The sequence below is a fragment of the Hydractinia symbiolongicarpus genome, chromosome 7, assembly GCF_029227915.1.
Source record: "Hydractinia symbiolongicarpus strain clone_291-10 chromosome 7, HSymV2.1, whole genome shotgun sequence".
NCBI lineage: Eukaryota > Metazoa > Cnidaria > Hydrozoa > Anthoathecata > Hydractiniidae > Hydractinia > Hydractinia symbiolongicarpus.
In genome coordinates, this window is record NC_079881.1 from 5,553,247 (window position 1) to 5,580,129 (window position 26,883).

At 31.1% G+C, this 26,883-nt stretch overlaps 1 protein-coding gene and 1 long non-coding RNA gene across 3 annotated transcripts in view; one reads left to right on the top strand and one right to left on the bottom strand.

Annotated features, from left to right (window-relative positions):
- Window positions 1-3,352: 3,352 nt before the first annotated feature.
- On the bottom strand, window positions 3,353-8,384 carry LOC130649572 (uncharacterized). Its single transcript, XR_008983065.1, has 3 exons — window positions 6,193-8,384; window positions 3,667-3,754; window positions 3,353-3,520 (listed from the first exon to the last, which is right to left on the bottom strand). It is a non-coding gene; the product is annotated as an uncharacterized LOC130649572 (long non-coding RNA).
- Window positions 8,385-24,622: 16,238 nt separating this feature from the next.
- Window positions 24,623-26,883, top strand: part of LOC130648378 (protein KATNIP homolog) — a 46,036-nt gene continuing 43,775 nt past the window's right edge. For both annotated transcript variants that reach the window (XM_057454420.1, XM_057454421.1), the window contains exon 1: window positions 24,623-24,830. In XM_057454420.1, coding sequence (XP_057310403.1) covers window positions 24,786-24,830 — 45 coding nt within the window. In that variant the 5' untranslated portion in view covers window positions 24,623-24,785. The remainder of the gene's footprint in view (window positions 24,831-26,883) is intronic.

Sequence of the window (26,883 nt, forward strand, 5' to 3'; positions counted from 1 at the left end):
CGAATGTGTTATGTATGGATTGCTTTTAAAATCGGGAATTCTCACCTGAATATTTTGTGAAGGCAATTTTGCAAATGTTAGACAACTTTATGTGTATGGATTGCTCCTGACTTGCCAATTCTTTCCTAACTTTTTTGTTAAAGCCTTACAGATGTAAATTTCTTCCGCCCTTAAAGGAAATAAAAATCTGATATTAAAGTACCACATCAAATGCGGTTGATTAACAATTAATATTAAAAATCAAATAGAAGAATAATTTTAACAAAAGAGCTTTGGCTCTTTTGGGATAAGGCAGTTTAGAAGGGGATTAAACACAAGACGACGATAAACATTTGCGTAGATATTTACGCTCCATCTTATAATACAACCACTATGTATATAACACCAAATGTCAATAAGAAAACAAATTAATCAAGTTCAGAGAGCACAGAAAACGAATACAAAAAGTTGTATCCACAAGGTTCCAGCCCTGCTCAGTTTTATGGTACCGCCAAGGTTCACAAGATACCACCTAATTCTACAGTAGCTGACGATTTACCATCACGACCCATCATATCGAATATCGGATCTGCTACTTACAACACATCAAACTACCTCGCGAAATCTTTAACACCGCTGACAAAGTCAACATATACTACTGAAAGCTTTTTAGATTTTATATTATCATTGAAAGGAGAAAAGATACCTCATAATTACAAACTAGTACCTTTTGACGTCACTAGTTTATTCACCAACGTTCCGTTGGAACAAAAGATAGACATAATATTGCAAAAGATATATGCTGAAAAAGTTATAGAAACAAAAATTAAGCGAGAGGAAATGAAACATCTATTAATATCATGTACAAAACATGTACATTTCAGTGTTAACAACCAACTTATATTCAGGTAGATGGTGTAGCAATGGGCTCGCCTCTAGGACCAGTCCTAGCATATCTTCATGGTTGAGTTGGAGAATGAAATAGTCCCAAAATTAGAAAATTCAGTAAAATTTTGGAAGAAATATGTAGATGACACTGTTAATGAAAACCAGATAAACAATGTGCTGATCACACTTAATAGTTACCATGCGAATATCCAGTGAACATATGAAGTTAAAAACGATAACTACATAGCCTTTCTTGATGTAAAAACACATCTATTTATCGAAAAGACACGAACACTGACATATAAATGCACTAGAATTCATCTGCATCACGCCCATGGAAAGTTGAAACGGTTAAATGGTTGGTGTTGAGAGCGTTTAATATATGCTCTTAATCACAAGATCTGAAATACGAACTAAATCACTTAAAAAATGTGTTTATAAAAAACTTATCCCGAAGCAGTTGTATCTAATGTAATTAATAACACACAGCAAAATTTCAACATTCAAAATGCCGACACTGTTTCTGAAGAAGACACCAATGAATCTCCAATAACACCTTTCATGGTTTTTATTCTGTCAAGTCTGGCTACGGAAAATAAATAAGGTTAATTTCGTTTAAGAAAAACGAATTAGAAAATAATGGTAACTGTTTAGTAAAGCGTCTAACACTTTTAAACAGTTTCTATCAGCCAATGTCAAGCCACGCATTGCTGATCAATGTAAAATGTTATGTTTGCTATTTTCTGTGAAATAGAACCAAGGATGAACACAACATGGTGTTGTGTACAAATATACTTGTCCGGTGGAATAGTGCGATGCTACATACATTGGTGAAACAGCCAGGAGGCTTAATGAAAGATAGACCACCAAAAACGCGATAAGAACTCTCACATCCTAAAACATTCAGTCATTGAGAATTACCAACTTGGTGAACAAAAGAACTTCAGTATTTTGATAGATAATGTTCACCACTTTAAAAAGAAAAAAATAGCTGAGGCCATGTATATTTGTGATAACAGTCCCACGCTTAATGTACAGGGATTATCTGTTCCATTAAAATTGTTTTAAGATAAATATTATTTATAGTCAAGGGGAGGAGTGAATTTGTGCACCGCGCGGTGGACGTTACCCTCACCAACGGTATATAGTTTATATACCTTTGGGTATGCCGTTATGTGTTATATGTTTCGTTAAGTATTGTTTTATACGTCCTCTGTGTATTGCGTAGTTGTTGAAAATTATATTTAAAAAACTTTTGAGATAATTGTAACAATTTACGTTGATAATTGTCTTGTAGTAACAAGACGAAATATCCGTTAAAATAAAATAAAAAATGTCATCATCAATCAAACTTCTCGTATTTATTTTTATTGTGAAGTTATATACCGAATTAATATATAAGACTAATTAAGCAAGAACATATTTGTTAATATCGATCTGCTTGTGCTAAGGCACTTGCCATTGTATAACTGGATGTCAGTTGAGCTTGCTGCAATTTTTGGTTATATAAATTGGCAAAACAGTAACAGCTAGTGGATTTCAATAATCAGTTTCTTCACTAAAAAACAATTAATCTTTAAGAATCTTGCTATTAGATCACAGAAATGTTACACAAAAAAACTTTGGAAATGAATACAATTAATTTGGAAACTATGAATTTTAGGAAAAGTAATAGCAAACAGAGAAATATATCACCTAGCAGTCATAATATGTATTGTAAAGAAACAAATAACAACAACATGATCAACACTAACATTTTATTCCAATACATGGAAAAAGAGTTTGGCAGTACTTTTAAGCTCTATCATGTGTACAGGTAGTGGCATAAAAAGACACCTTAGTCATTAAAGTTACTGCAAAAAAACTTTCATAACAAAAGAACCATCCATTATGTAAATTCTCTTACAATTCTGCCTCAAACCACTGATGGTGATTTATATTTAATGTGGTCTGTGCTCAATGGATTTCAGGATGGACCAGGTTTCCAGTGTTTAGCTCCCATTGCTACAAAAATCTTTATGAAATGACAAACTAACTAGACAATGGGGGGACATTGAACTTATAATCTCAAGTAGAGATGATTCAAACGCTCTACCGACAGAGCTGCACTAAATCCATCATCTTTTTAAGAACTTATGGGAACACGACCTTATATTTGCTGCAATGATTTCCACAACATAGCTTAGTACACCTTTTTTGCTTGACATGACATTCATACTCTTTTTAGAAAGATTGCAGTTCCCGAGCATTAACAAATGTAAAAATAACATTTTGCATTGGTTATAATGTTTTGTTAGAAACAGCATCCATACTTTTACTAACAGCGCGTGAAACCGCCACAGCATTGACGCAATTCTTATATTGATTTTCACCACACAGTGTTCTGTTAAAGGCACATAAGACGTATATTGGTTCCATGGTTACAGAACTCTCATGCACACATTCGCTAAAATTTTCAAGAGGGGAAAGCAAATACACAGTTTGTGCTTGCTATCAACGACACAGTATCCATAAATTCGGCAGATTTTTTTAAAAAAAATTATATTTGGCGCACTTTTTTACATGTGTTGTAAACGACTCAGCATCCATACATTTCTTAGATTGTTTTTCACTGATCATTCACTCGTTCGTTGTAATGTAATTAGTTTCTCCACTAAAAAACAAAACACAAAACAATAAAGTATTGAAGCAATTCTCCGGAATTTGCAGACAATACATAGAGGTCTAATAGTACTCTAAAAGATGTGTTCACATATTTCTATTTGAGGAGTCTAAAGCAATAAAAAAGCAAGGACTTACATTTACATTGTATGGATCTTCGTTTAATATTATTCTTTTACCAAAAATACAATTTAGCAAAGCAAAAAAATGAATGCCAAGATTTAATCTAAATATAACGTAAATATTTCTTAATAACCCTAGAAGGACACTGGTCTCTGCTTCATGTACAATAAAAATATAAAGTAAAAGAACGTTTTAGTCCAAAGTAAAAGTCTGCATAACTTTTTAAACAGTTGTGTGAAAGTTTAACAAACATTTAAGAAATTTCCTCAAATAATTATTTTTAACGTTGCAAAAATAAGAAATATAAAAACATTTATATATATGCAAATAGTAATGAATGGAAACATTTAAGAAGTTTCCTCAAATAATTATTTTTTAATGCTGGAAATATATAAATAAAAAAAACCCATCTATTCATGCATGCAGATAGTAATGAATGGAAACTCGTTGTTCTTAATTGAAAAAAAAATTTTATATAGAAAAATCCTAGTTGGTACACATTGCATTTTTGCTGTTTTTTAGGCTGAATCAAAAAGAAAAACATTTATGTGGAGTATTTGTTCCACTAGTGCTATTGGCTTTATACCATAGGTTATAACTGTGTGCCGTTTTCATGAATACAAATAGGTCCAGAATCAATTTTTAAAAGCCAATTGCTCTTTTCAAGTACAAGTTTCAGGAATTTCATAAAGTTTCTTCGTTGACGGTATTTTTTGGGCTTGGTGACTTGTTGATTATATTTTCAGCCTGAACACATATGTATTGGTTTTGACGCACAATCAAACACTTGCAACACTGACACTGGTCCATTGTGGCCAAAAAGTAGCGATGTATGTCACTCACTAACTGCAATGCTTGTTGATTCTTTTTTCCTTATTGCTTTATAAAAATCCAAACAATGTTTTCAATTCTGTTGACATGGTCACAAAAAGACAAATAGAAATAACAGACTTCGTAGACTACACATTCATTGAGAAAATTGTATTACATCCAGAATATTAGAGAACTCCATTTCAATTAAATTTTAACAAAGTTTTGTGATATATAGTATGATTTTCATTAAGTATATGCGGGAATATTGGAATACCATGCTTGACTCTGTACAGTTAATCAGTTAAAGCTAAGATGTTAATGGATAACAATATAGAACCACTGAATTATGTTTCACATGAATTAAATTCCATGTGGACTATTTTTTTTTGTGGATGCCACATCGTCTGTAATCAGTTTGCAGATATTTTTTGAGCTGATTAATTAATGTGAATAACTGTTTTTTGTAGACAGACTTAGTTCAAATCAAGTGGACTTAATTTGACAATTTTTTTAAACAACAATACCATGAATTTTACCCATGCTAAACATAATTCACGGAATACAAACACTGTGATCAGTAGGAAACGCATGTTTGGCCAATGTAGCTTTGATACACAAAGAAATATTGACATAAATTCTGTATTTTTTCTTAAAAAAAACAAAAAAATGTTCCCTGATTTTTAAAATGTATGTTGGGTTTATAGTTAACGGACTAGTTTTTATGTGTCTTGAGCCATCGTGACAACGTTTTGCAAAATAGAAAATGTTTGGTGGCTAATCCTGCTGGAAAAGGTTTTAATATGGTGTAGTTATTTCGTGCTTTTTTCACCGCTACTTGTGAGATTTTAAAATATATGTTCAGGTAGGGGGTACAGTACATCTGAATAAAGCACTCCGCCATGATGTGTGACGGTTTAAGTGATCCAACTGGCATTCAATGTCTTATAAATAACTCAATTTTATTTGAATCGCACTTGCAGAAAACTTCTTTCTATAACAACTCAACAGAGTTTTAGTATAACGTATATCTGCACTAATCACTAGATGAATGGCAGGGTTTAACTGCATTTAACGCTCAAACTGTCGTTTAACATAGATATTGAGGTCAACATACCCATACTCATCGAAAAGGATTGGAATGAGTACTATTACAGGGAGCTGTTACAATTCAGGCATGAGCCATCTAACGAAGTGGACGGAAATGCAATAGCAATAATAAGAACTGATTCTTTACAAAACGGACAAGAAAAATTGATTGACTGGTTTGCGAAGAAGATTGAGACTGTAAAAGCAGACATTTCCTGTAAAGTTTTAAAGTGTTTAAAATAGATATTTTAAAATTAAATGCTTATCTCTAATTTTTTGGATTGTACGCTAATTGAAGAGAAAAAAAGCCTATAGTTGCCATTTCGTGCAAAAAAATTTGTCCGCTCGAGTGTCCGTTAATTAAGTGTCCGCTAATTGAAGAGAATACTGTATACATTTATTTTCAGCAGCGTTTTAAGCTCTACTCAATAAAGGCGACGGAGAAACACGGGGAAAATTTTTTTTTGTGTGTATTCACTAAGTAGATTTTTCTGCGGGCCTTATCGACTAGTGTAGGTGCTTACACGATTTCAACTGAGTTAACTATTTTTATTCGCTAAACGACAAAATTACAAGACGAAATTTAAGCAACAAATTACACATGTAAGATGACATAAAATATAATAAGAAATAAACACTTACTAGATATATAGTGGCGTAAGCCAAGCCAACTACATGTGAGAGAAAACAACTAAAACAGATGCTGAGATACAGGACAACTCCTGTGATGTATGAAAGAAAAATTTCACTCAACAGCAAATTTAATACAAAAATGTATGTTCGACTCTGTCATTACATGTTGAAGACTGAATGCGCAGAAAAAAGATGTGCAAGATGTGCAGAAAATTTAACTAAAAATAGTACCAAAATTACAATTATTCTCTTTACATAATTAACACGGGACAATACATCACAACACAAAACTAACAAAATGCATCTTGTTCTCCACCGCAGAGCGAACTCTACAGCAGAGCACATACGCGACACCACAAGGACAATACAAATGACGTATCAAAATAAATGTCAATACGGCCGGAAATTCATGTAGGCTGTTGTTTTGTGAGCTACTTTACGTATCCGCACCCTAAGCAACGTTCATTTACACATATGCGCATTAGAAAAGATAGAATTATCACATTTATGTTATCTTAAAATAACTCGAGTTATCTTACAATCAAGACATTTATGTGAATATACACGCATTCCGAAATCACATTAATAGAGTTATCTTAAGATAGCACTTGTTATCTTAAAATAACTTTATTAATGTGACTTTTGAATGCCGTAGGGCTGAGCCGAAACCAAACCATCGCGCTATCGCAATTAAAAAAGGTATTAAAATTAAAAACTTAAATTTAGAGTTAAAAACTCTAATTTAGTATTTTTAGAAAAAACAACTTTTCTTTTTTATTTCCAGATCTCCTTCCTGGTTATTTGTTGAAGTTGGATCTGTCAGGTTAACAATAACAAATTTTGAAGAGGTTTTTCTGTTTGTGTAAAATCTTTCTGACGCTATACGTTAATTATTTACTAAGGGTAATCAATTTCATTGTAGCGCGCTCTCAAAATGAGCCCTAAAAGAAAGCCAGCCCTTAGCAAAAAATGGCTATAAATATTTCATAAGTTATTAAATGTTTCAATCCAAATATTAAATTATTACGGTTCTTGACATTCCTTTACATTTCGGGGATCGTGTGCGCGGGGTTGATGATGGGCTATGTTACGGTAATCCCCTAAAAATAAGTTAATAAAAAGGGAGAAGAAAAACGCGAATGGTCTGAAAAAGATCCTGAATCTAAACATAGCTCTTGATAAACGTAGGTCTCTTTTAATGTGTTTCTTTGTGAACTAAAAAATCTCACTATAGGAGTCTCAAAGGCTCTTTATAGGAGAACAGAGGTTTCTACTGTTACATGTATGTTAGCAATTTATTATGTATAAATATGCCTCAGGGTAAGATATCAAAGTTTCCAATAATCTGTTAGGTTTACTGAATTTTGTTTGATCTGACCTACATACTAACTATGAGTATAGCCTAACGCAACTATGACATCATAACCATTGAAACTTTAAATTGCTTCTAGTCAACATTAGAGTAAAAATAAATAATAAAAACATGTCTGTCATGTCACATCATACTTCATTTTAAGTGAAAAAAATAAAAAAAAAAGTTTGACCTTTGTTTCCCATTACCGCGAACGTTTGTCTGTTTTATAAAAATAATGTTTTGAGTAAAAAATTTTGGAATGAATTTCTCTACAAATTGTCATTTTGCTCGATATTCAGCAAATTATAAAGTGTAACCTTTCTGGAGTATGGCATTGAAAAATAGGTGCAACTTACACTCGTTTTTCCGTAGTATATTTCGTGCACATTAACCAATCACAGAAAAACTTAACCACATAAGAATATAAAAACCATTTCCGTTAAGGTGGATTTCCACTTAAAATCAAACAAATCGAAAAAAAACAATAAAAATACTGAAATTTGATTAAATATCTGCTAATTATTTTGTTTTTAAAATTTTTTTTTCCTGAAAGTTGACTGGCTTTAAACCTTTCTGCTTTCTTAGCATTGAAATAATCCACTCCGCCGCTATTCCTTTGCAGGCTTAATTTTGTTTTAAAAAGATTTAATCTTTGACGTCAGTTAACTAGAGAATTGATATTAAAACTGGCTGAACTGACTTGAACAACGCTCAATCAATAGTCATGACTATGCCAAACCTACAATCTTGGGCGACGTTTTTGGTTATAAAATATGGTGTAGGTAGGACCAGCTCATACACGTTGTTAACATTTCTGAAAGTACTGAGAGAAAAAGATATTTTTATTTTCCCATTTTTTGCTAAAATTGACCCAGTCCCAAGTCATTTAACGTACAAAACGCCTCAGATTATTCTGATAACTCCAGCATTCATTTTATCAAATCACTTTCTCGAGTCTCTTGAACTTTCGTTAATACTTCATGGAGAAAGACATAAACAGAAAAATAACTGATACAAATATAATCTGATTTCTAACATATATACATTGTGCTTTTAAACAATTTTGGCAGAGCTACATATCAGTCCAGAACCTTTAGGACTGTGAAATATTTCTGCCAAGTAATTGTAAAAAATGTTTAGTAAAATAAAAAAAATAATAAACCTTTGTAAATAAGCAAAATAGAAAGAAAATAAAACACTTCAACACTACAAAACAAAAGTAAGTTCAAATAAAAAAGATATCGTTCTAAATTTTAAACACTTTCTAGTCAAAACAGTGATTTTATATATGTCCTTTTTGTTTTTCGACCAATAACAGCCTTGACAAATTGTGCACTTAATAAGGTTCAGCATAATTAACGTAATATATATCTACGATATCTCCAAAATTACATAAGATGTAAACTACATTTATTAAAACGCTTAAAAACGTATTTGTCCGAATCATGCTACTAGACACAAAAAGTTATTAAACAAAACAAAGAAGCACGACATTTTATAGTTTGTTACCACTTGCTATTTTAATATAACGCAGTAAAAAAAAGAGGTAATTCAGCACGTCTTTTATCTCATTTTCTTTTCCGCTTCCCTTCCACCCTCTCATTAGCGCTCAGGCTGTCAAATAGTATAACGCTTTCTAAACGAAGTATAATACAGCTAGTTATTTATATACTAGTTTATACTTCATGCATTTTTAGCACAAAGTGTAGATTATGAACGATTAGTTAGTGCAACACTCCAGTTCTATAAAACATCGCCTAAAAATTTTCTAAAGAGATTCTATTTCGTCGCAATTTTTTTTTATACGCCGGTTTTTACAACGGGAAATGTAATTGTTTTGTTATGAATTGGTGTATTGGTATTATTTTGTTTTAATCTGCAACATTTTTTAAAAAATTAGGGTGATAAGAATGCACGAAAAAAACTTCGATATTTCGACTTACAAGAACACCGTCAAGGAATATTAGAGCCAGTATTAAACACTGCAGGACCTCTGAAGCAAGTTATATATATCCTAACATGGGGAGCAATGATTAGTGCATATTATAGTATCAGGATACGAAATTGTAGGAATCCCGCAATCCCCCCTTGCCTCTGCATTCCACCACGCCACACGCATATCGATGTTAAAAATTCCCAATTAGAAATATTGTCGTCCCAAAGTTTACAAAATTAAAGATAATCTTTGAAGCTCAAAAATAAACAACTTAGCTTTGGTCTAATTTAGGTAACGCAGTAGTGTTCATCTTATTAGCGTATAGATATTTAAAAATATAAAAAATCAAACAAAAACAATAGGGATAATACTAATGATTTGTCAAACTACAGAGTACCACTGTTTATTCAACATGCTGTCGTCGAGTGTTTATTGTAGCCTCTTTGCAATGGTTGTTGGTTTTCGACTAGTGACTTACACGAAAGTCAAGCTAATGGCGGGGGAAAATGTATGATCACTGAGGACAAAAACAACAAACTTAAATCATCTTAAATATCACACTGGACATCCAAATACAAATGACAGAAAAGTCCCATATATAGCTTTATTACCCAGGTAAAGGGCGGCATGTCATTGGTTACAACTTACGTCATAGCGGGCAATAGCAACCGTGTTTAAAGTTTTAATAATCCATATAACAACGTATTACTATTATTGTATTACTGAATACTACAAGGTATTACAGTGTACTACTGAATACTACAAAGTATTACAGTGTATTACCGAATACTACAAGGTATTACAGTATATTACTGAATACTACAAGGTATTACAGTATATTACTGAATACTACAAGGTATTACAGTATATTACCGAATACTACAAGGTATTACAGTGTACAACTGAATACTACAAAGTATTACAGTGTATTACCGAATACTACAAGGTATTACAGTGTATTACTGAATACTACAAGGTATTACAGTGTACAACTGAATACTACAAATATTACAGTGTATTACCGAATACTACAAGGTATTACAGTGTATTACTGAATACTACAAAGTATTACAGTGTATTACCGAATACTACAAGGTATTACAGTGTACAACTGAATACTACAAAGTATTACAGTGTATTACCGAATACTACAAGGTATTACAGTATACTACTGAATACTACAAGGTATTACAGTGTATTAACGAATACTACAAGGTATTACAGTATATTACTGAATACTACAAGGTATTACAGTATATTACTGAATACTACAAGGTATTACAGTGTATTACCGAATACTACAAGGCATTACAGTATATTACTGAATACTACAAGGTATTACAGTGTACTACTGAATACTACAAAGTATTACAGTGTATTACCGAATACTACAAGGTATTACAGTATATTACTGAATACTACAAGGTATTACAGTATATTACCGAATACTACAAGGTATTACAGTGTACAACTGAATACTACAAAGAATTACAGTGTATTACCGAATACTACAAGGTATTACAGTGTATTACTGAATACTACAAGGTATTACAGTGTACAACTGGATACTACAAATATTACAGTGTATTACCGAATACTACAAGGTATTACAGTGTATTACTGAATACTACAAAGTATTACAGTGTATTACCGAATACTACAAGGTATTACAGTGTATTACTGAATACTACAAAGTATTACAGTGTATTACCGAATACTACAAGGCATTACAGTATATTACTGAATACTACAAGGTATTACAGTGTACTACTGAATACTACAAAGTATTACAGTGTATTACCGAATACTACAAGGTATTACAGTGTATTACTGAATACTACAAGGTATTACAGTATATTACCGAATACTACAAGGTATTACAGTGTACAACTGAATACTACAAAGTATTACAGTGTATTACCGAATACTACAAGGTATTACAGTGTATTACTGAATACTACAAGGTATTACAGTGTACAACTGAATACTACAAATATTACAGTGTATTACCGAATACTACAAGGTATTACAGTGTATTACTGAATACTACAAAGTATTACAGTGTATTACCGAATACTACAAGGTATTACAGTATATTACTGAATACTACAAGGTATTACAGTGTATTACTGAATACTACAAAGTATTACAGTGTATTACCGAATACTACAAGGTATTACAGTATATTACTGAATACTACAAGGTATTACAGTGTATTACCGAATACTACAAGGCATTACAGTATATTACTGAATACTACAAGGTATTACAGTGTACTACTGAATACTACAAAGTATTACAGTGTATTACTGAATACTACAAGGTATTACAGTATATTACTGAATACTACAAGGTATTACAGTATATTACCGAATATTACAAGGTATTACAGTGTACAACTGAATACTACAAAGTATTACAGTGTATTACCGAATACTACAAGGTATTACAGTGTATTACTGAATACTACAAGGTATTACAGTGTACAACTGAATACTACAAATATTACAGTGTATTACCGAATACTACAAGGTATTACAGTGTATTACTGAATACTACAAAGTATTACAGTGTATTACCGAATACTACAAGGTATTACAGTATATTACTGAATACTACAAGGTATTACAGTGTATTACCGAATACTACAAGGTTTTACAGTGTATTACTGAATACTACAAAGTATTACAGTGTATTACCGAATACTGCAAGGCATTACAGTATATTACTGAATACTACAAGGTATTACAGTGTACTACTGAATACTACAAAGTATTACAGTGTATTACCGAATACTACAAGGTATTACAGTGTATTACTGAATACTACAAAGTATTACAGTGTATTACCGAATACTACAAGGTATTACAGTATATTACTGAATACTACAAGGTATTACAGTGTATTACCGAATACTACAAGGCATTACAGTATATTACTGAATACTACAAGGTATTACAGTGTACTACTGAATACTACAAAGTATTACAGTGTATTACCGAATACTACAAGGTATTACAGTATATTACTGAATACTACAAGGTATTACAGTATATTACTGAATACTACAAGGTATTACAGTATATTACCGAATACTACAAGGTATTACAGTGTACAACTGAATACTACAAAGTATTACAGTGTATTACCGAATACTACAAGGTATTACAGTGTATTACTGAATACTACAAGGTATTACAGTGTACAACTGAATACTACAAATATTACAGTGTATTACCGAATACTACAAGGTATTACAGTGTATTACTGAATACTACAAAGTATTACAGTGTATTACCGAATACTACAAGGTATTACAGTATATTACTTAATACTACAAGGTATTACTGAATACTACAAAGTATTACAGTGTATTACCGAATACTACAAGGCATTACAGTATATTACTGAATACTACAAGGTATTACAGTGTACTACTGAATACTACAAAGTATTACAGTGTATTACCGAATACTACAAGGTATTACAGTGTATTACTGAATACTACAAGGTATTACAGTATATTACCGAATACTACAAGGTATTACAGTGTACAACTGAATACTACAAAGTATTACAGTGTATTACCGAATACTACAAGGTATTACAGTGTATTACTGAATACTACAAGGTATTACAGTGTACAACTGAATACTACAAATATTACAGTGTATTACCGAATACTACAAGGTATTACAGTGTATTACTGAATACTACAAAGTATTACAGTGTATTACCGAATACTACAAGGTATTACAGTATATTACTGAATACTACAAGGTATTACAGTGTATTACTGAATACTACAAAGTATTACAGTGTATTACCGAATACTACAAGGTATTACAGTATATTACTGAATACTACAAGGTATTACAGTGTATTACCGAATACTACAAGGCATTACAGTGTATTACTGAATACTACAAGGTGTTACAGTGTACTACTGAATACTACAAAGTATTACAGTGTATTACTGAATACTACAAGGTATTACAGTATATTACTGAATACTACAAGGTATTACAGTATATTACCGAATACTACAAGGTATTACAGTGTACAACTGAATACTACAAAGTATTACAGTGTATTACCGAATACTACAAGGTATTACAGTGTATTACTGAATACTACAAGGTATTACAGTGTACAACTGAATACTACAAATATTACAGTGTATTACCGAATACTACAAGGTATTACAGTGTATTACTGAATACTACAAAGTATTACAGTGTATTACCGAATACTACAAGGTATTACAGTATATTACTGAATACTACAAGGTATTACAGTGTATTACCGAATACTACAAGGTTTTACAGTGTATTACTGAATACTACAAAGTATTACAGTGTATTACCGAATACTACAAGGCATTACAGTATATTACTGAATACTACAAGGTATTACAGTGTACTACTGAATACTACAAAGTATTACAGTGTATTACCGAATACTACAAGGTATTACAGTGTATTACTGAATACTACAAAGTATTACAGTGTATTACCGAATACTACAAGGTATTACAGTATATTACTGAATACTACAAGGTATTACAGTGTATTACCGAATACTACAAGGCATTACAGTATATTACTGAATACTACAAGGTATTACAGTGTACTACTGAATACTACAAAGTATTACAGTGTATTACCGAATACTACAAGGTATTACAGTATATTACTGAATACTACAAGGTATTACAGTATATTACCGAATACTACAAGGTATTACAGTGTACAACTGAATACTACAAAGTATTACAGAGTATTACCGAATACTACAAGGTATTACAGTGTATTACTGAATACTACAAGGTATTACAGTGTATTACTGAATACTACAAAGTATTACAGTGTATTACCGAATACTACAAGGTATTACAGTATATTACTGAATACTACAAGGTATTACAGTGTATTACTGAATACTACAAGGTATTACAGTGTATTACCGAATACTACAAGGCATTACAGTATATTACTGAATACTACAAGGTATTACAGTGTACTACTGAATACTACAAAGTATTACAGTGTATTACTGAATACTACAAGGTATTACAGTATATTACTGAATACTACAAGGTATTACAGTATATTACCGAATACTACAAGGTATTACAGTGTACAACTGAATACTACAAAGTATTACAGTGTATTACCGAATACTACAAGGTATTACAGTGTATTACTGAATACTACAAGGTATTACAGTGTACAACTGAATACTACAAATATTACAGTGTATTACCGAATACTACAAGGTATTACAGTGTATTACTGAATACTACAAAGTATTACAGTGTATTACCGAATACTACAAGGTATTACAGTATATTACTGAATGCTACAAGGTATTACAGTATATTACCGAATACTACAAGGTATTACAGTGTACAACTGAATACTACAAAGTATTACAGTGTATTACCGAATACTACAAGGTATTACAGTGTATTACTGAATACTACAAGGTATTACAGTGTACAACTGAATACTACAAAGTATTACAGAGTATTACCGAATACTACAAGGTATTACAGTGTATTACTGAATACTACAAGGTATTACAGTGTATTACTGAATACTACAAAGTATTACAGTGTATTACCGAATACTACAAGGTATTACAGTATATTACTGAATACTACAAGGTATTACAGTGTATTACTGAATACTACAAGGTATTACAGTGTATTACCGAATACTACAAGGCATTACAGTATATTACTGAATACTACAAGGTATTACAGTGTACTACTGAATACTACAAAGTATTACAGTGTATTACTGAATACTACAAGGTATTACAGTATATTACTGAATACTACAAGGTATTACAGTATATTACCGAATACTACAAGGTATTACAGTGTACAACTGAATACTACAAAGTATTACAGTGTATTACCGAATACTACAAGGTATTACAGTGTATTACTGAATACTACAAGGTATTACAGTGTACAACTGAATACTACAAATATTACAGTGTATTACCGAATACTACAAGGTATTACAGTGTACAACTGAATACTACAAATATTACAGTGTATTACCGAATACTACAAGGTATTACAGTGTATTACTGAATACTACAAAGTATTACAGTGTATTACCGAATACTACAAGGTATTACAGTGTACAACTGAATACTACAAAGTATTACAGTGTATTACCGAATACTACAAGGTATTACAGTATACTACTGAATACTACAAGGTATTACAGTGTATTAACGAATACTACAAGGTATTACAGTATATTACTGAATACTACAAGGTATTACAGTATATTACTGAATACTACAAGGTATTACAGTGTATTACCGAATACTACAAGGCATTACAGTATATTACTGAATACTACAAGGTATTACAGTGTACTACTGAATACTACAAAGTATTACAGTGTATTACCGAATACTACAAGGTATTACAGTATATTACTGAATACTACAAGGTATTACAGTATATTACCGAATACTACAAGGTATTACAGTGTACAACTGAATACTACAAAGAATTACAGTGTATTACCGAATACTACAAGGTATTACAGTGTATTACTGAATACTACAAGGTATTACAGTGTACAACTGGATACTACAAATATTACAGTGTATTACCGAATACTACAAGGTATTACAGTGTATTACTGAATACTACAAAGTATTACAGTGTATTACCGAATACTACAAGGTATTACAGTGTATTACTGAATACTACAAAGTATTACAGTGTATTACCGAATACTACAAGGCATTACAGTATATTACTGAATACTACAAGGTATTACAGTGTACTACTGAATACTACAAAGTATTACAGTGTATTACCGAATACTACAAGGTATTACAGTGTATTACTGAATACTACAAGGTATTACAGTATATTACCGAATACTACAAGGTATTACAGTGTACAACTGAATACTACAAAGTATTACAGTGTATTACCGAATACTACAAGGTATTACAGTGTATTACTGAATACTACAAGGTATTACAGTGTACAACTGAATACTACAAATATTACAGTGTATTACCGAATACTACAAGGTATTACAGTGTATTACTGAATACTACAAAGTATTACAGTGTATTACCGAATACTACAAGGTATTACAGTGTACAACTGAATACTACAAAGTATTACAGTGTATTACCGAATACTACAAGGTATTACAGTATACTACTGAATACTACAAGGTATTACAGTGTATTAACGAATACTACAAGGTATTACAGTATATTACTGAATACTACAAGGTATTACAGTATATTACTGAATACTACAAGGTATTACAGTGTATTACCGAATACTACAAGGCATTACAGTATATTACTGAATACTACAAGGTATTACAGTGTACTACTGAATACTACAAAGTATTACAGTGTATTACCGAATACTACAAGGTATTACAGTATATTACTGAATACTACAAGGTATTACAGTATATTACCGAATACTACAAGGTATTACAGTGTACAACTGAATACTACAAAGAATTACAGTGTATTACCGAATACTACAAGGTATTACAGTGTATTACTGAATACTACAAGGTATTACAGTGTACAACTGGATACTACAAATATTACAGTGTATTACCGAATACTACAAGGTATTACAGTGTATTACTGAATACTACAAAGTATTACAGTGTATTACCGAATACTACAAGGTATTACAGTGTATTACTGAATACTACAAAGTATTACAGTGTATTACCGAATACTACAAGGCATTACAGTATATTACTGAATACTACAAGGTATTACAGTGTACTACTGAATACTACAAAGTATTACAGTGTATTACCGAATACTACAAGGTATTACAGTGTATTACTGAATACTACAAGGTATTACAGTATATTACCGAATACTACAAGGTATTACAGTGTACAACTGAATACTACAAAGTATTACAGTGTATTACCGAATACTACAAGGTATTACAGTGTATTACTGAATACTACAAGGTATTACAGTGTACAACTGAATACTACAAATATTACAGTGTATTACCGAATACTACAAGGTATTACAGTGTATTACTGAATACTACAAAGTATTACAGTGTATTACCGAATACTACAAGGTATTACAGTATATTACTGAATACTACAAGGTATTACAGTGTATTACTGAATACTACAAAGTATTACAGTGTATTACCGAATACTACAAGGTATTACAGTATATTACTGAATACTACAAGGTATTACAGTGTATTACCGAATACTACAAGGCATTACAGTATATTACTGAATACTACAAGGTATTACAGTGTACTACTGAATACTACAAAGTATTACAGTGTATTACTGAATACTACAAGGTATTACAGTATATTACTGAATACTACAAGGTATTACAGTATATTACCGAATATTACAAGGTATTACAGTGTACAACTGAATACTACAAAGTATTACAGTGTATTACCGAATACTACAAGGTATTACAGTGTATTACTGAATACTACAAGGTATTACAGTGTACAACTGAATACTACAAATATTACAGTGTATTACCGAATACTACAAGGTATTACAGTGTATTACTGAATACTACAAAGTATTACAGTGTATTACCGAATACTACAAGGTATTACAGTATATTACTGAATACTACAAGGTATTACAGTGTATTACCGAATACTACAAGGTTTTACAGTGTATTACTGAATACTACAAAGTATTACAGTGTATTACCGAATACTGCAAGGCATTACAGTATATTACTGAATACTACAAGGTATTACAGTGTACTACTGAATACTACAAAGTATTACAGTGTATTACCGAATACTACAAGGTATTACAGTGTATTACTGAATACTACAAAGTATTACAGTGTATTACCGAATACTACAAGGTATTACAGTATATTACTGAATACTACAAGGTATTACAGTGTATTACCGAATACTACAAGGCATTACAGTATATTACTGAATACTACAAGGTATTACAGTGTACTACTGAATACTACAAAGTATTACAGTGTATTACCGAATACTACAAGGTATTACAGTATATTACTGAATACTACAAGGTATTACAGTATATTACTGAATACTACAAGGTATTACAGTATATTACCGAATACTACAAGGTATTACAGTGTACAACTGAATACTACAAAGTATTACAGTGTATTACCGAATACTACAAGGTATTACAGTGTATTACTGAATACTACAAGGTATTACAGTGTACAACTGAATACTACAAATATTACAGTGTATTACCGAATACTACAAGGTATTACAGTGTATTACTGAATACTACAAAGTATTACAGTGTATTACCGAATACTACAAGGTATTACAGTATATTACTTAATACTACAAGGTATTACTGAATACTACAAAGTATTACAGTGTATTACCGAATACTACAAGGCATTACAGTATATTACTGAATACTACAAGGTATTACAGTGTACTACTGAATACTACAAAGTATTACAGTGTATTACCGAATACTACAAGGTATTACAGTGTATTACTGAATACTACAAGGTATTACAGTATATTACCGAATACTACAAGGTATTACAGTGTACAACTGAATACTACAAAGTATTACAGTGTATTACCGAATACTACAAGGTATTACAGTGTATTACTGAATACTACAAGGTATTACAGTGTACAACTGAATACTACAAATATTACAGTGTATTACCGAATACTACAAGGTATTACAGTGTATTACTGAATACTACAAAGTATTACAGTGTATTACCGAATACTACAAGGTATTACAGTATATTACTGAATACTACAAGGTATTACAGTGTATTACTGAATACTACAAAGTATTACAGTGTATTACCGAATACTACAAGGTATTACAGTATATTACTGAATACTACAAGGTATTACAGTGTATTACCGAATACTACAAGGCATTACAGTGTATTACTGAATACTACAAGGTGTTACAGTGTACTACTGAATACTACAAAGTATTACAGTGTATTACTGAATACTACAAGGTATTACAGTATATTACTGAATACTACAAGGTATTACAGTATATTACCGAATACTACAAGGTATTACAGTGTACAACTGAATACTACAAAGTATTACAGTGTATTACCGAATACTACAAGGTATTACAGTGTATTACTGAATACTACAAGGTATTACAGTGTACAACTGAATACTACAAATATTACAGTGTATTACCGAATACTACAAGGTATTACAGTGTATTACTGAATACTACAAAGTATTACAGTGTATTACCGAATACTACAAGGTATTACAGTATATTACTGAATACTACAAGGTATTACAGTGTATTACCGAATACTACAAGGTTTTACAGTGTATTACTGAATACTACAAAGTATTACAGTGTATTACCGAATACTACAAGGCATTACAGTATATTACTGAATACTACAAGGTATTACAGTGTACTACTGAATACTACAAAGTATTACAGTGTATTACCGAATACTACAAGGTATTACAGTGTATTACTGAATACTACAAAGTATTACAGTGTATTACCGAATACTACAAGGTATTACAGTATATTACTGAATACTACAAGGTATTACAGTGTATTACCGAATACTACAAGGCATTACAGTATATTACTGAATACTACAAGGTATTACAGTGTACTACTGAATACTACAAAGTATTACAGTGTATTACCGAATACTACAAGGTATTACAGTATATTACTGAATACTACAAGGTATTACAGTATATTACCGAATACTACAAGGTATTACAGTGTACAACTGAATACTACAAAGTATTACAGAGTATTACCGAATACTACAAGGTATTACAGTGTATTACTGAATACTACAAGGTATTACAGTGTATTACTGAATACTACAAAGTATTACAGTGTATTACCGAATACTACAAGGTATTACAGTATATTACTGAATACTACAAGGTATTACAGTGTATTACTGAATACTACAAGGTATTACAGTGTATTACCGAATACTACAAGGCATTACAGTATATTACTGAATACTACAAGGTATTACAGTGTACTACTGAATACTACAAAGTATTACAGTGTATTACTGAATACTACAAGGTATTACAGTATATTACTGAATACTACAAGGTATTACAGTATATTACCGAATACTACAAGGTATTACAGTGTACAACTGAATACTACAAAGTATTACAGTGTATTACCGAATACTACAAGGTATTACAGTGTATTACTGAATACTACAAGGTATTACAGTGTACAACTGAATACTACAAATATTACAGTGTATTACCGAATACTACAAGGTATTACAGTGTATTACTGAATACTACAAAGTATTACAGTGTATTACCGAATACTACAAGGTATTACAGTATATTACTGAATGCTACAAGGTATTACAGTATATTACCGAATACTACAAGGTATTACAGTGTACAACTGAATACTACAAAGTATTACAGTGTATTACCGAATACTACAAGGTATTACAGTGTATTACTGAATACTACAAGGTATTACAGTGTACAACTGAATACTACAAAGTATTACAGAGTATTACCGAATACTACAAGGTATTACAGTGTATTACTGAATACTACAAGGTATTACAGTGTATTACTGAATACTACAAAGTATTACAGTGTATTACCGAATACTACAAGGTATTACAGTATATTACTGAATACTACAAGGTATTACAGTGTATTACTGAATACTACAAGGTATTACAGTGTATTACCGAATACTACAAGGCATTACAGTATATTACTGAATACTACAAGGTATTACAGTGTACTACTGAATACTACAAAGTATTACAGTGTATTACTGAATACTACAAGGTATTACAGTATATTACTGAATACTACAAGGTATTACAGTATATTACCGAATACTACAAGGTATTACAGTGTACAACTGAATACTACAAAGTATTACAGTGTATTACCGAATACTACAAGGTATTACAGTGTATTACTGAATACTACAAGGTATTACAGTGTACAACTGAATACTACAAATATTACAGTGTATTACCGAATACTACAAGGTATTACAGTGTATTACTGAATACTACAAAGTATTACAGTGTATTACCGAATACTACAAGGTATTACAGTATATTACTGAATACTACAAGGTATTACAGTGTATTACCGAATACTACAAGGTATTACAGTATATTACTGAATACTACAAGGTATTACAGTGTATTACCGAATACTACAAGGTATTACAGTGTATTACCGAATACTACAAGGTATTACAGTATATTACTGAATACTACAAGGTATTACAGTATATTACCGAATACTACAAGGTATTACAGTGTACAACTGAATACTACAAGGTATTACAGTGTATTACTAAATACTACAAAGTATTACAGTGTATTACCGAATACTACAAGGTATTACAGTGTATTACTGAATACTACAAAGTATTACAGTGTATTACCGAATACTACAAGGCATTACAGTATATTACTGAATACTACAAGGTATTACAGTGTACTACTGAATACTACAAAGTATTACAGTGTATTACCGAATACTACAAGGTATTACAGTGTATTACTGAATACTACAAGGTATTACAGTATATTACCGAATATTACAAGGTATTACAGTGTACAACTGAATACTACAAAGTATTACAGTGTATTACCGAATACTACAAGGTATTACAGTGTATTACTGAATACTACAAGGTATTACAGTGTACAACTGAATACTACAAATATTACAGTGTATTACCGAATACTACAAGGTATTACAGTGTATTACTGAATACTACAAAGTATTACAGTGTATTACCGAATACTACAAGGTATTACAGTATATTACTGAATACTACAAGGTATTACAGTGTATTACTGAATACTACAAAGTATTACAGTGTATTACCGAATACTACAAGGTATTACAGTATATTACTGAATACTACAAGGTATTACAGTGTACTACTGAATACTACAAAGTATTACAGTGTATTACTGAATACTACAAGGTATTACAGTATATTACTGAATACTACAAGGTATTACAGTATATTACCGAATATTACAAGGTATTACAGTGTACAACTGAATACTACAAAGTATTACAGTGTATTACCGAATACTACAAGGTATTACAGTGTATTACTGAATACTACAAGGTATTACAGTGTACAACTGAATACTTTAAATATTACAGTGTATTACCGAATACTACAAGGTATTACAGTGTATTACTGAATACTACAAAGTATTACAGTGTATTACCGAATACTACAAGGTATTACAGTATATTACTGAATACTACAAGGTATTACAGTGTATTACCGAATACTACAAGGTTTTACAGTGTATTACTGAATACTACAAAGTATTACAGTGTATTACCGAATACTACAAGGCATTACAGTATATTACTGAATACTACAAGGTATTACAGTGTACTACTGAATACTACAAAGTATTACAGTGTATTACCGAATACTACAAGGTATTACAGTGTATTACTGAATACTACAAAGTATTACAGTGTATTACCGAATACTACAAGGTATTACAGTATATTACTGAATACTACAAGGTATTACAGTGTATTACCGAATACTACAAGGCATTACAGTATATTACTGAATACTACAAGGTATTACAGTGTACTACTGAATACTACAAAGTATTACAGTGTATTACCGAATACTACAAGGTATTACAGTATATTACAGTATATTACTGAATACTACAAGGTATTACAGTATATTACTGAATACTACAAGGTATTACAGTATATTACCGAATACTACAAGGTATTACAGTGTACAACTGAATACTACAAAGTATTACAGTGTATTACCGAATACTACAAGGTATTACAGTGTATTACTGAATACTACAAGGTATTACAGTGTACAACTGAATACTACAAATATTACAGTGTATTACCGAATACTACAAGGTATTACAGTGTATTACTGAATACTACAAAGTATTACAGTGTATTACCGAATACTACAAGGTATTACAGTATATTACTTAATACTACAAGGTATTACTGAATACTACAAAGTATTACAGTGTATTACCGAATACTACAAGGTATTACAGTGTATTACTGAATACTACAAGGTATTACAGTGTACAACTGAATACTACAAATATTACAGTGTATTACCGAATACTACAAGGTATTACAGTGTATTACTGAATACTACAAAGTATTACAGTGTATTACCGAATACTACAAGGTATTACAGTATATTACTGAATACTACAAGGTATTACAGTGTATTACCGAATACTACAAGGTATTACAGTGTATTACTGAATACTACAAAGTATTACAGTGTATTACCGAATACTACAAAGCATTACAGTATATTACTGAATACTACAAGGTATTACAGTGTACTACTGAATACTACAAAGTATTACAGTGTATTACCGAATACTACAAGGTATTACAGTATATTACTGAATACTACAAGGTATTACAGCATATTACTGAATACTACAAGGTATTACAGTGTATTACCGAATACTACAAGGCATTACAGTATATTACTGAATACTACAAGGTATTACAGTGTACTACTGAATACTACAAGGTATTACAGTGTATTACCGAATACTACAAGGTATTACAGTATATTACTGAATACTACAAAGTATTACAGTATATTACTGAATACTACTAGGTATTACAGTGTATTACCGAATACTACAAGGCATTACAGTATATTACTGAATACTACAAGGTATTACAGGGTATTACTGAATACTACAAGGTATTACAGTGTATTACTGGATACTACAAAGTAATACGGTATATTACTAAGTACTACAGTATACAATACGGCATATTACTAAGTACTACAGTGTATTACTGTATATTACAAAGATATTACATTAGGCAGTAGTATGTATTAACAACATCACGACGTTGATAAATTGTTTAACGTCGCGTGTCGGATGCAGTTGAGCTGTCGTGAGGAAAGGAATACGACAATGTCGGGTAAAGGTGAGGTTGTGTTAGAGGTTCAAGTATACGACATATTCACAGACTATATGGATCCTTCCATGAAGTGCTTCCCGTGTAATATTGTTGAGGGATCCTGTCTCGTTACGCATGCGTAAGGGTTTGTTTATGTTCTACCTCAACATGGCGGATTAACACTGTGCAAGCTAAAAAATGCTTTCGTTTCTGAAATCCTGTTTGGTTGTGAACTACGTTGCATTTTACGCTAGTTGATAGCTTGTATTTTTTAAAGAAAATTAAAACTAGTAAAGAAGCTATGTTTTGGACCAATGAGCTTGAAAATGGCAAAAAGACAAAGTGATTCAAGCACTCAGGTTTGTTTATTGTGCTCATTATCATAATATAGCTAGCAGCTAGCTAGCTCGCTTATAGCTAGCTTAGCAAATACTACAGCAGCAGAAAGATAATGCTTTGGGATATTTTAAATTTAAATGCTTTACAGTCAGGGAAAACTGCTAATTAAGCATTTACTGCTAATTAGGTGGTTATTCAATACACGTTAATGATAATTCGGGAAAATTAACACTCCATTGCAGTTTATTTAGCGGAGGTGGTAAACATCACACTTTTATAAGAGTTTATTAATGAGAAAATACGTTTTTTTGTGATAACTTTTCTTGCCGTGTTTTGTTTTTAATGAAAAGTACATATAAGTTGTATCTTATTATTATTAACGTTTCCTGAAAATTTGAAAGAAATTGATACGTTGGAAGTTTAAAAACTGGAGAAAACATGCTTTCGTCTCTAACAAACTCTCATAAAACATGATTTTTACCTCCTTTTTTCTGATATTGTAAAACGATGGAGAGCCGTAGGAACGCATGTACAAGTGAATTATTGTAAAGGTGTATTTAGAAGTAAGATGGGAAGTAAGATAAATCATATAATGCTGTGCATCTTTACAGGCATTAAAAAAAGGACAACATAAAAAAATTGACTATTTCCTTTAATTTATAGATTTAAGAAATAAACGATGTAAAAAGAACTGGAATTGTTTTTTCTCAAGTATTATTTTCTCTTTTTAAGATCAGATTTTAATTATTTTAAAAAGTAAGTTATATACTTTTTTAATTTGAGTTCTTCGATCGTTGCCTTCTGTTCTTTATATTTCTTACCTATTTGCATTTCCATTGTTTTTTAAACAAACATAAATACCGTTTTATCCAGTTATTCCAGAAACATATATGTAAACACACTTTAATAAGGGAATAACCAACAAATCAATAAGAATGACAAAAGTTATTAATACGTAACATTTCGTTGGCGTATCAACCAACTTTTTCCAAATTATTACTCAACTTTAATTATAGATCCAAAAAACACAGGTCATTACGCCCTATTTCCATGGTAAATTTTAAATCTTCAATCAATGAATTTAAAAACAAAAAAAAATTAATTTAATCTTTCTGTTGAGCCACACCAGAGTGACAAATAGTCATCACAATACCGACCATTGTATAACATTTCAGGATAAGTAGATTTCATGGATTCAAAAACTGCGTCATCAATAGGCGAAATGGCAAAATCAGCATATGAACAGGAGTTTGGGGCACCTGTTGCTGTTCCATTTGTTTGTTGTAAGTTATCACTGGCAAATAATGAGTTGTTGTTAAAAAGGCATATATTGAGTCCTTCAATGATGCATGAGGTCAACAGCATTTTGCTTGCTCGTTTATCCAAGGCTGCTTTAACTGCATTTATGTCATCGCATTATCAATACCTGGATACATGTTAATGATATCAAATGATACTAACATTGCGTTGTCTGGAATGCCATTAGCATTAATTCCATCTTTAATGTTGAGTAAGTTGGCAGTGGTTTTTATGCGACTACAAAAATTTTCCGTTTCCGGGGCACAAACAAGTTCTATAAATTTAGCCAAGTTCTTGATTGCTGTGTTACACCCTGAGGTTAATTATCTCACTGGAGTACCTTCTTTATGAGTTTTATAAAGAGTCAAATTTTTTCCTGGTTTTGCGTCTACATTAATCACAAAATCCTTCCATTCTTTTGATATTTCACCAATTTCGTACCATTTCTCTGCCCATTTTTGTACGTTTTCAATGTGCTCTGCGGTAGGGTCTTAATATAATTTTGTAAAAGAACTTCTAGCAATTTATCCACTATAACAAATCGTTTTTTGTCTTGAATACGCATAACAAGATTACTTTCATTATTAAAGAGATGATTTTTTCGCCAGAGATTAAGCTGGTTGAGATTTCGTTAAATTATCTCTCACCTTTTTACGCTTAGTATCCTCAAAGAGCGATTTTTCAACATTGGATAAAAAGATGAATCAGTTGTAATAATTCTGATTTCATGATGTCAAGGCATATATTGTAGGTTGTGATGTCTTGTTATATTGT